The sequence below is a fragment of the Leptopilina heterotoma genome, unplaced genomic scaffold (assembly GCF_015476425.1).
Source record: "Leptopilina heterotoma isolate Lh14 unplaced genomic scaffold, ASM1547642v1 Lhet_411, whole genome shotgun sequence".
NCBI lineage: Eukaryota > Metazoa > Arthropoda > Insecta > Hymenoptera > Figitidae > Leptopilina > Leptopilina heterotoma.
Window position 1 is genome coordinate 466,414 of NW_025111072.1, and position 12,892 is coordinate 479,305.

The 12,892-nt window shown below is 29.0% G+C and overlaps 1 protein-coding gene across 6 annotated transcripts in view; it reads right to left on the reverse strand.

Annotated features, from left to right (window-relative positions):
• LOC122506360 (beta-glucuronidase-like) overlaps positions 1-12,892 on the reverse strand; it is a 623,628-nt gene that overhangs the window by 445,257 nt on the left and 165,479 nt on the right. For all 6 annotated transcript variants that reach the window (XM_043618482.1, XM_043618483.1, XM_043618484.1 and 3 more), the window contains one exon: positions 1,713-1,888. In XM_043618482.1, the coding sequence (XP_043474417.1) occupies positions 1,713-1,874 (162 nt within the window). In that variant the 5' untranslated portion in view covers positions 1,875-1,888. Of the gene's footprint in view, positions 1-1,712; positions 1,889-12,892 lie in introns of those variants that run through there.

Genomic DNA, 12,892 nt, shown 5'->3' on the forward strand with positions numbered 1-12,892 from the left:
TCGAAGAATTTTCGTTGACTATTCTGTCAGATACAGAAAAAATACTGGATTTTGCATGCTTTTCGTAACTTTTTAATTTCTCGAAAACTAATTGACTTTTATTAGCGCTCATGGTCTTGTTTTAATCTCAATTTAATGTAGAATCTAAATTATTAACTGGTATTGTGAAATAAATTTTTCCAAAAAAATTTGAAACCGTAAAAGTAGGTTTAAAAAAATTATCATGAATATTAAAGTGTCAAAAAGGTCAATGTAAAATATGTTTATTTAATAGATAAACTAAAATTCAAAAAAGCTTTTTAATTACTTAATTATTTTTAAAAAAAAATTTTTTTTGTTGAAAAAGTGTCAATCTGTTTTTTAAAATTTTTTTATCCGACTTTCACAGTTTCAAATTTTTTTGGAAAAATTTATATCAAAATACCATTAATTAATTTAGATTCTACATTGAATAGAGATTGAAACAAGACCAAGAACGCTAAAAAAAGTTAATTAGTTTTCGACAAACTAAAAAATTACGAAAAGCATGCAAAATCCAGTATTTTTTCTGTATCTGACAGAATAGTCAACAAAAATTCTTCGATCAGGTGTCAGTCTTTTCATAATTTTATTAGCTTTCAGGGAAAAAATACGAAAATTTTTTGTCATTCTTATTTTCTACGTTTTAAGAATTTTTCCACTCATGAAAAAAGGGGAGTCCTGATACTCACGGACGGTAGTGTATATTGTTATAAACATTATTAATTAACAAATAGTTAACTTTTGTTCCTCTCCACCAAAGACATATTTTAAAGTCACAGCCTATTTAAAATAAGTATTTATACTTACATTCTTATATATTTTAAATGAGCCTAAATACAAAAGTATTCGTAAAAAAATTTTTGGTGAAGAGGAACAAAAGTTATCTATTAATAATGTTTATAACTATTTAAAAAAGTTATTTATTAAACAAGAAGTGGACATATATATATTCTTGTAATGAACTTAAATTAAAAAGAGAATGTGAAAAAAAACATTTTTTAGTAAAGATGAATCAAAGTTAACTGTTTGTTAATTAATATTGTTTATAGCAATTTAAATAGTTTACTTTTTAAACAGAAGGGACCTATATTCTTTAAATGAACTTAAATTAAAAAGAAATTGTGAAAAAAAACAATTTTTAGTAAAGAAATTTTTTTCTAGAAATTTTAGTAGAGAAATTTTACAGGAGACTTAAAAAACAGTTTATTTAAAATAGGATTAATTTAAAGACTCCAGCTTGTTTTCGTAGAATTGTTTAAATTTTCTTCTGTCATTGTAGAATAAATTTTTATTTTCTAATAAAAACCGAGATTATCCTTCGTTGTCGATCGATATTTCAGTACGATACGATATATAAAAAAACAAATGAATAAACGATATTTACTTTTTTAACATTTTTTGAAAACGATCAATATGAAGTGAGATAATTGAAAATCTCGTATCGTTATGCATTACTAGTAATGAGAAAAAAAATAAATATTTAAAGTTACTTTTATTAATTTTTAGAATAAAGATAAGCTTTTAGGAATTGAAAATTCTAAGAAGTGATGAAAATGTAATTCATAGAGCTTTTGTTGCCATGCAAAATATGCCATGCTCCCAATATTAGACCGATATTGGACAGGTGAAAAATTTTTCACTGGGTGGCGTATTTTTTATTTAAGACTAATGGTATAATTGAAAATATAAACCTCTCGTGCTTCACTTTCTCTTGGGTATAATAAGCCAGGAAGAATATTTGGTATTGGTTCATCATTTGCAGAATTGACCTCTCCTGAATTGACAAATATTTCCGCATCAGATAAATGTGGAGCCAGTATTATAATTATTACTAGCAGTAAAGTTGTCAACATTTCTTTTAATTTATCTGAAATATATATATATATATTCTATTATTAAATAGAAGATTGCTTGAAACCGACATTTGTTGCTTATAAATATCTTATATCACATGTCTTATATCTATTTGTCTAACTCGCACAGCTCAACAATTTTTATAGCAGTACTGGGAAAACCCTGGCTGGTAACGCTGTCCAGTACGTACTGATTTTATACTGTCAGTCAGTACTAGGTCAGTATTGAAATATCACCGGCATAACACCGCACAATTAGGTACTATTACGCAGGTAAAATTTAACAAATTTGGAAAATGATGTAACCCGCTCTTTAAAACAAAATTTACCTTTATAAGCTTATATTAAAGCTCGTTATTTAATTATTAGAATTGCTTTTATTGAAATAAGTTTAAAAAAAATATTTTTCTTATTTTCTTTCATTAATTTAGACAGACTATCTTATTTACTTAAATTAATGCCTAATTTATTATTAACCCTTGAGCGGGCAAGCGGGGTCAATTGGACCCCGCGAGTATCTATTTTTCGAATTTCTCTGAATCCGCCCAGTGTGCACGTACTATAACTGTTCTAGACCAAAAAAAGAACAGTGTTCTAGAATAAGTGTTACAATTTTATTATAAAACAGTTCTAGAGCTTTGTTCTAAATTAATTGTTCTGGAACAGTTGTTCTGTATCTGTTCTATAACAGACATGTAACATTTGTTCTAAATTAATTGTTCTGGAACAGTTGTTCTGTATCTGTTCTATAACAGACATGTAACATTTGTTCTAAATTAGTTATAGAATTTTGAAGTAACATTGTTCCTACAGTGTTCTAGAACACTGTTACAAAAATTTAATATAACTGTTTTTTCACTATAAACTCGTGTTTATTTTCACTACACGGAAAGATGTTATTATTAAATTTTATAAAAGTATTTTACAAGTGTAGGACAAAATGCGACAAAGGAAAATTTTGCTATCAACAAAACTAACACAGTAAATCTTAATTTAAGATCGGTCTTAAATTCAGCACTGTCTGCTATAATGTTAAAAGATACAAAAATGTTGTATCTTAATTTAAGGCTGCTTTCCTGCTTTAAAATAAGACTTTCTTTTTACTGTGAAACTTTAACAAAACGTACCTATATAAAATTTAGTAAAGTTATATTAAAATTTGTTAAAAGTTTTCGATATTTGATATAACTTTACTAAATATAGTATAATTTTTATTAAAGTTTAATACTTCTAATATAATAACTAATATAATAACTTTCTTTTCGTGTAGAGTGCAGCCGCGTTTTTGCATGAATTACAAAAAATCTTTTGAATTGAGATACTTAGAAAGACTCGTATCGATGATTCGTAAAAAATTGAATAATTTTTCACTGTCAGCTTGCATAAATTTTCAAGATTTGTAAAAACATTATTCACCAACAATAACATCAAATATTTAATTAATTTATTATCAATTATTAATTAATAGGTATATCATAAAAATACAATAATAAATTATTATTATTAACTAATTAATTAAAATTTTATTATTTGTAGCATAATTATATATTATTATTTGTAATAAAAAAATTTATATATATATGGGTCATTCCAGGCCAAATCGGAAATTATTTTACTTTTGCATCTCAAAAATCTTTTGCATCTCATTATAAAAACGTCCAATTTGATCAATTTTTGACCGAGTTATAAGCATTTAAAAAAAAATTTACGTAAAAAACGTCATTATTCATAAATCTGTATCTCCTGAACCGCTTCATGAAAAAATTTGAAAAAATTCAAGATAACTCATTTCAAAGAGTACTAAAAGAAAAAAAATGTTTAAAAAAAATTTAAGATGCAAAAGCAAAATAATTTCCGATTTGGCCTGGAATGCCCCATATATAGTTATTTTTTTATTAAGTATGTTACATTTCAATTTTTAATTTTAGCACTGCACATAACGGTCCCACAATTCAAAAGGAAGTTGAAGTAAAATCACTTCCAAGCTTGCGTGGCTATGCGGTATGTGTATTCGACTTGTGTCCTCTAGGTCTAGGTTTCGATCCCCCGTGCGTGCGAAATTTTTCATTCTTAGTTTTAAGTGTTCTGTGTATAATTCTGAATATTGTTACATAAAGTATAAGTTTAAATAATTATTAACAATGATAATAATAATTTAGTCATTAATTTAAATAAATAAGATAGTCTGTTTAAATTATTAAAGAAAATAAGAAAAATATTTTTTAAAAACTTATTGCAAAAAAAGATATTCTATTAATTATTCATATTTTTATTCATACTTATAAACATTTATTTGTTCTATGCAACTATTAAATTTCTGCTTGGGTATTATTTATGATAAATCGTTTTTGTTATAGAATTGTTATATATTTGTTCTAAAACAATGTTCTAGTTTTGTTCTAGAATTGTTACAGACTTTGGTTCCTATTTTGTGCCTCCAGGGGGACGACATTTTGACCTGCCTGTTCCTCACCAGTTACAGAACTTGTTCTTTTTGTTCTAGAATAGTTATAGAATTATTCTGTAACTTTGCACACTGGGCGTATGAAAAAATTAGTTTATCCTAGAGAAATTCTGTTAAATAGACGGAAAATACATCCGAATACTTTTACGTTTTTCATATTTCAATTGTAAATGATGCCACATGGGTATTTAAACTTTTTACCGGCACGAACAGGCAAGCGGGGTCCAGTGGACCCCGCACTGTCATAAGCATATAAAAACATTGCGATAACGTACAAGAAAAAAATTTACTACGGTGACTACAGTACCACTTAGTGAAATAGACAAAATGTATACAAATTCTACTATATGGGTGATTTTAAAAAAATTATAACAAATTTTCGAAAATTGGCTGCCACGGAGCTGACCACCCTATGCATTGAATTGTGCTGCCGTCAACTGGGGCTATTTTATGTACGCGAGGTATTTAATAAATATAAAATTATTAATCCCACCATGCTACCGTTTTTTTCTGAGTTCTTTGATAATTTTGAAATTATTAATTAATTACGAAAATATTTTTCAGATTAAGCAGGTTTCTGTATTAGGACAGCTGTGGTGTCGATACATATGAAACCCATGAGCTTATAGAGATTTATTTAAGATTTAATTTATTTGTTAAAAATTTATTCGGAAAATTGATAGCTTCTTCACCTTTAATATATAACTGCCGAATGATAAATTCACTTTCTATAATTATTAAAAAGAACTTCTTTGTCAAAAAACCATAAATAAGTAAATTAAAATCCTTAAAACGATTAAAACTTTAACCGGTGAGCAACATAACGGCAAAAAATTAACTTTAAATAATACTTATAAGTTTTTCAAATTAGTTTTAAAACTATTTCTCTCGCTTCTCTAATAACATGAAAAGTGTATTAGATATTAAATTGTTATTCATTTAACCTTAGAATATTAATTTCAAATTTTTGAAAAATATCATATTCAAAACGTTTAAGAAAGCTCCTATTGAAATGATGATTCAAAGTTATTTACATGTGTTTAAATGATAGTACTATAATTATCATAATGTATTATTGTAAAATGTATATTTAAAAGGAAAAAGTGTTATTTATTTTCTGAGTAATATAAAATTTGAAGAAAGGTTGTTAATTTTTAATAAATCATGATTTTAGCAAAATCTTAGTGTTTTATTTTACATTTTGTTGTATAATATTTACAACATTTTTTTTAATATCTCATTTTTTCTTAATTTACTCTGAAATTGTATCTACACAAAAGATTTAATGAAGGAGAAAGGATCAAAAAAATGTTTACGTAACATTATAAAAACAGAAAGATCAATGCACAAAGTAGCCCCATCCCGGGGTCTATTTTGTGCACAACTTTTAATGACTACAACTCCGACAAAAGAATTTATTTCATTACCTAACTTATAGGAAACCTTCAGAAGGAAGTCTATAACATATGTCAAAAGTTGATTTTCTTTTAATTCTGAATTTGAATAAAGCATTGAGTTAAAAAAAGCATTTTGATGCACAAAATAGCCCCAGAAAAATATTTACTATCAGCTTGACATAACGAGAGAATTTCATTTACTTCTTCTTTGTTTTCTTCTTCTTCTTTGTTGAATTTCATTTACATAATATTATGAAATTAGCGCATAAAACTAGTTTCAGAAAAGTATTCACCACTACCCAATGGGAAAAAAACCATTGGCGCATTAATGGCCCAATAATGGGAGCCACCATTCCATTATTGTCCCATTATTGGCACCCAATAATGGACCACTAATGGTAAAATCGTGGGATGTCCACGCCGATGCCAATAATTAGCAAACCATTATTGGCACATTATTGGCTGCCATTAAAAAACCAATAATAAAAAAAAATGTTTTTTATTAAATTTTGTCAAATAATAAATTTATTTATTTAATAATTATTTCATTTATTATTATTAAAAATATTAATTTTTTTAATTAATTATTTTATAGAAATGGTTATTATTTTCTATCACATCGAAATGTGAATAATCCTTTCGTTCAGAGTCTAAAAATTATTTACCTCACATCCATCAGTGCAAAAATAGGAGAGGACGGGCAGAATAAAATTCTACAAATATTCGTGAGAATGCTGCCTCCTTATATACTTTTTAAGTTTCATGTTAGTTCCGAGAGAGTTTCGCGCAACACCTCCTATGGGGCGTTGAGCGAACTACATACTTACTACATAATAATTTCTGCAGCGTTGGTAAGTAATTGTATGTAGTTCGCTCAACGCTCCGCAGGAGGTGTTGTTTTAAACTCTCTCGCTATTTGTACATATTTGTGGTTGCGAATAGGTTTTATATATACCTGTAAAATGTATCCACACCAAAAATTTTTTTATTTTGAATGTTTTTTCTGTGACGCCGCCAAATATTACAGTTATGTGAAAATCACCCATATAGTGTTTTTCTTTCAAAGAAATTTGCGCCTACTGTAACGTTGTAAAATTTGCTTTATCGGAGGAATCGCGAGAAGCTCAGTAATCGGCCCGAATAAATATTAGTTTATTTTTGACATTTTTGTAATTTGTTTCCATTGTGAACCTGCTCGGAGTCTTGTACTGCAAGGGATTCATCGTGGGAAGCTGTATTATTTCTACCATTCGCTGTTTCTGGGACGTGGAGGATTAACGACAATCTTTGATTTTGAATTCTGTATTAAAAATTGCCGCCAAGGGTCACATGGTCTACTGTCGCTTTAAGCCAACTTCATGAAAGAGGAAAATGACGTCTGATTCAAACTTATGGCCACGAATTCCCAGTCGACTACGGAATTCAGCCTACGATAGATAAAAGGAGTATCGCTTGGAAATAATAGGCCGAATCATATCACATATTTATTGTCATAAGATTACCGACATTTCCAGATATTATTATCATTTTTGTTCTTCCGCCCAAGTGCCCTGTCAGTCTACGGCCCTGACCTTTGAAATATTTAACACTTTGCGCTCAAGGTTACCTATGCCTGTCGCTCGGAATGAAGGAAGTCAAAGGAAGCAGGAGGGAAATAATTTGCTGTCCGGCTCGAAGAAATCTCCTTCTAAATTGGCCAAGATATCATTCGACAAAGATTCCCCTATTGCACCCTTGTCGCCACCTCCAGTTACGTCCCTGAAAGGAGCAGTCGACACCGAGGGCCCGCAACGCCAAGCCAAGCGGCCGGCAACACCTCATTCACTCTCTCGCTGCGATCCTCCGAGTAAGGTCTTGATTTAGTGCGACACAAAATAAAACTGTGCATTACAAGTAGTGTTAATAATCGACGCCTGTGTATTTAATTCAACGGGAAGGTGAGATACTTGTCTTCGGCCCTTCTGGCTATTATTTTGTCTCTTTTTTGGCGAATTGCGTCTAATTTATTATAATTTTCTTTGCCGAATTGAGTGTTCTGCGTCGAGCTCGTAGTCTCAGGGTTACCTTTTATTTTTTTGATTGACTGGTGTCATCTTATTTGGTGTTTCATTGGCAGAGAGATTAGTCTGGTGACCTCGTGTTTCTTGCTAGTGAAACACTAATTTTCTCGTGTAAATTTTTCCTAGCCGTATTTTTGATTGTCCTTAAATTTTGTTACCTTACCTCCGATGAGACTCTTGCTCCTCGACAGATTACTCGGTTCGTATTTAAATTCTATTTGAGCAATATTGTATGTGATTTTTCTAGTATCGACCTGAATTGTTTGAATATCATTGAAAAGTGTATTTTTATGCCGATTACTGAGCCTAGAGAAAGGGTTAAATTTAATTTGGTTACCCATATTTCAATAATTCCCCCTTATTCTTGTAAATTCCCCGTTTGCTAAAAAATTCGATTTATTTGTGATCGGTTACCTAATTTTCCTTGATTATTGTATCAAACCCCCTTTTTTATAATTTTTCGATTTAATAAAAAGTGTTGAACTTGAAAAACAAGAAAACTGGTTTAATTTCAGAATTCACGCCTCTCCGTATTAGTTCTATTTCCCGAGCTAGTCAATTCGATGCATATTTAAATTGATTGAATATTTTGAATTCTTTTTATTTTTTTTTTTTGAACTGGTCCAAGAAAGACCTGGCGCCCTTCCGGTAAAATTTGTTTTATTATTTTTGTAATAAAGAATTGAAGACTTTGGCCAACCAATTTGTAATTTGTCGTTAAGAATTCATTAACAAAAAAATTCTCGTTACACTACATCAAATAATTCTGCCTTGCACCCAGAACGGTGTGTGTAATTCACTGGGTATTTCGCAGATCTATCTGTTTGTTAAATTTAAAATTTTAATCATCATTTTTATATTTTAATGCATTAAAATTCATAACCCTGCCGGAAGAATGGACTGAAAAAGTACTGAAATTGTACTGGCCTCCAGTACAATTTCAGCCTTTTTTTTAATGTTTCGGTAGACATTTTTTAAGACCTTTAACAATAGTTTCAAATGTAGGTTATGTCAACAAACCATTGTTAACAGTTTGGAAGTGAAAATAAAAAAAGGTTAACAAAATTTTTAACGAAATTCCCGTTAAATTTTAAACTTATATTGCAACCCCTGCTTTAACAATAGACCCGAAAGCCTATTGTTGAATGGGATTATAATTTTATGGCTTAAAAAGTTTACAATTTAAATAATTCAATTTTTAAAACAAAAAAATTTGAATCTGTGATGTTTTATGATTACAAATATCTAAAATTCAATATAAAAGATGTTTAATTAAAAAAGTTATAAACTATCTCGCAAACTCTAATTGTTACGTAAAAACGGATATTATTTTTGAATTTAGATTAACATGAATATTTAGCATACATAATAATTACTTGTAAAGAATCTGAGTTCATGAAAAACAAATATAATGTTGAAATATAAATAAAAAATATTTTTAACATTAACAAAGAAATATTCGTCCTTCAACTTAAGGACGGTCAGGCCATAAACATCACCGATAGCGACCCTTTTGCAGGTAATTTTTCCCAGTACAATTTCAGTGCTGAAACCCAGCAAATTTTCACTGAAATAGCACTGAGCTCTCAGTACTAATTCCCCAGTACAATTTCAGTCCATTCTTCCGACAGGGAATATCATAAAATAAAAACAAAATATACAAAGATCGCTTTTTTAAGCGTTTTTAAAGCGGGGTCCAATGGACTCCGTTTACCGGCTTACGTAATTTTTTAGCTTGCCCGCCCTAGGGTTAATATTGTTAATAATTATTTAAACTTATAGTTTATGTGACACTATTAAGAATTATAACACGAAACACTTAAAACTAAGATGGAAAAATATCGCACGCACGGGAAATCGAACCCTACACAGAGACAAGTGCAGGTATGAGTCCACTTTACGTACGTTGAACGGAAACCTTCATAGGGTGTGGCAAAAATACATAATGATGTTGCTAGTTAGCGCGACGATCGCTCATGCAGCATTCTAGTTGTCAGTCCACACAATATTTCGCCAAAGGAGCATTAATAAGTTTTTGAGGAATATTTTGGATAAGCTAAATTTCGCAAAGATCCAATTACATAGTGATATGTATAGTGCTGGAATAGCCGATTAAAGTGTAAGCACTTTAAAAAAAAATTTTTGTATAAATATGAATTTTTTATACTTTTTTTCAAATGCGTTTTTCTCAAAACAGGATCCCAGGAGGAAAAGTCGGACGAATGTCGGAGTTTACAACCGCCTGGGATCCGCGCCCGTGCAGACCGCCAGTACCGATGTTTTGTACCGATTCGGATCCCAAAATTCAACCGGCGCGAAACAGATTAGGCTCCGACTTTCGGATCCGCCTTTCTACTTTCGTAAGTACTGGCGCGGTACGGATGTTAGGTCTGTACTGGCTCGGTGCTGGGGCGGATCCGACTGCGGATCTCGTCATTTATTGTTATAGTTCACATTATCAGTATAATCATAAATTTATTTTATTATATATATATATCATAACTAATTAATTGTTACAATAACTAATTGCATTTATTATAATATTATTATTATTATTTAACCAATAAATTAATTGTATTGATACAAAGGAAGAATATAAGAAACTTAATTTTTTCATTATATTTATAAAAATCCAACTTTATTAATGTGCAATTAAATAAATAATTTTTAATAAATAACACAGGACCACAAAATTCTTTTCGGGAAAATATACATTGATGGCACCATGTGTTCTATACGTATTTTGACGCGCTGAATCCAAATCTGGGTCTACTTTTGCCCTAACACGTCACAGTTTCGAGATAAATTAAAATTTCTCCAAAAAATAGATCAAAAATAAAAAAAAAATTTTAATTTCTATAGGGATACAAGTTTATCTCATAATTTTCTTCATATTTGTCAGAAATTTTATGTGTATTTGGAAAAATTAACCCTTCATTGTTCTCTAAATATGTATTTAATGTTACAAATAGTGCAAGTAAATAAGTAAAATATATTCAATATATTAATTACTTACTTCAGAGATTTTGAATACTGCGAAATCTGATGTTACTTTCAGTTCTATTTAAAGTTAAACATTTTGTTCATAAATACAAAAATCTCAAGTATATTTAATTACATAGTCCTATATAAGAAATCTCTAAACGAAAATCTCTCGAAATATCTCGAAGTATAGTAACGCCTATCCCATTGGTTGCTTTCACTCGTGAGCTATACTCAATTGGCTGAATTCATATTTTCTATCTTTGTCTTTTAAACACTTGAAATAGAGAGGTTCATTCACTATACGAACATATGCTTACACATTAAAATAAATGTAGTGTGCGTAAGAGGGCTATATTCCCTTTATCCAAATCTTTTTCATCATCTTCGTCTTTCAAGTACTTAAAAAAATAGTCTCAATCTATTTTGGAAATACGTTCGTAAAAATCGTTATCTTAATTAACGCGATTCCTTTAGATATAATTATTGACGTAATGAAGCGATTTAATCCAATTAAATAAATTATAAATTAATAAATATGTTCTTTTTAAGGAAACTTATTTATATATTTCATTGATTATTATTGATAAGAAATTATTTAGATAAATATAATTATTAAATAAATTTAATTGAATTAATTTCTAAATGATTAAGTTTTATATATTTAATTTATGTAAATAATATTAATATAATTAATTTATTCTAATATAAAATATTTAAAATTGTTAAAATTAAATGTTAGAAAATGTTATGAAAGATTAAATTCAATATAAAAATTTTATACATATTTTAATAACTAATAAAATAATTAATTTTACTAATGTCTTTCATTGCAGATAATAAAACGTATATTTATCTGCTTCATCTGAGAAGTGTGTATTATCTATAAATTTAAGAAGATTAATTCTAAAAGAAATTATTAAAGAAATACATAAACCAACAGAGAAAAGAAGGTCAGAAGAAACTGACAACATTGATAATAAATAAAAGTGTTTGGTTATTAAAATAATTTTATTATTATATAATTAAATATAATTAATTAAATTAACATAGTTTATTGTTACAAAATGATAGAAACTTGGTTCTTAGATTGTTTGAAAGCCTATTAAATTCCTTTGACTGATATATAAACAAATATTATTTTATATTTTTCAGAGATTTTATCACCTAAGATATTTAAAAAAAAATTGATTAATTTTTCAATTTTCGTGTAATATGTTTGTGTGGCTGCACAGTCTAGAAAAATAGGGAGCAAAATTAAAAACTCTTATAATATAACATAATCATTATAGTCTCAGCATTTATTTAAGTCTTTGAAATTTAAAATTTATTCAACAGTGTTTGAAATATCTAAAAAATGTCCAAGTATGTTTTTCTAAAATTTGATTTGATTCCGAATCCTCTAACCTGAATGCATATTTTCCTCTTATATATGGTATAAAACTTAATACTCTTCACTTTAGAGGATTTTTCTCTCGCATATTATTTACTAATTACGATTATGAACTTATGAAGGAAAGTTAATTTGATGCACTGAATTAAATGTTTTTAATTAAATAAATATAATTAATAACTAATAGTTAATTACTTACAATTATTAATATATTTATTCCTTTATTTATTTCATTTAGTAGTATAGCTAGGCGGGTTCTGGCCCAGTTACCGACCGATATCGGTAATTCAAGTCGGTTAGAGGGGGTGCTCTACCTTACCGACCGAGTTTTTAGTACCGGCTACCACCGCTAGATGGCGCCATTTTAGTTTTTCTCACTTTAAACCCCCTTAGTGGGGTATTTTAATATATATTTTTAAACTTTCAAGTGGGTTAGAGGGGGTGTTCTACCTTACCGACCGAGTTTTTAGTACCGGCTGCCACCGCTAGATGGCGCCATTTTAGTTTTTTCTCACTTTAAACCCCAGTAGTGAGGTATTTTAATTTATATACTTAAACATTTAAGTGGGTTAGAAGGGGTGTTCTACCTTACCGACCGAGTTTTAGTACCGGCTGCCACCGTAAGATGGCGCCATTTTATTTTTTAACCAATTTAAACTCCCTTGGAGGGATATTTGAATTTTTATTTTCATAGTTTCAAGTCCGTTGTTGTGAGTGATTTT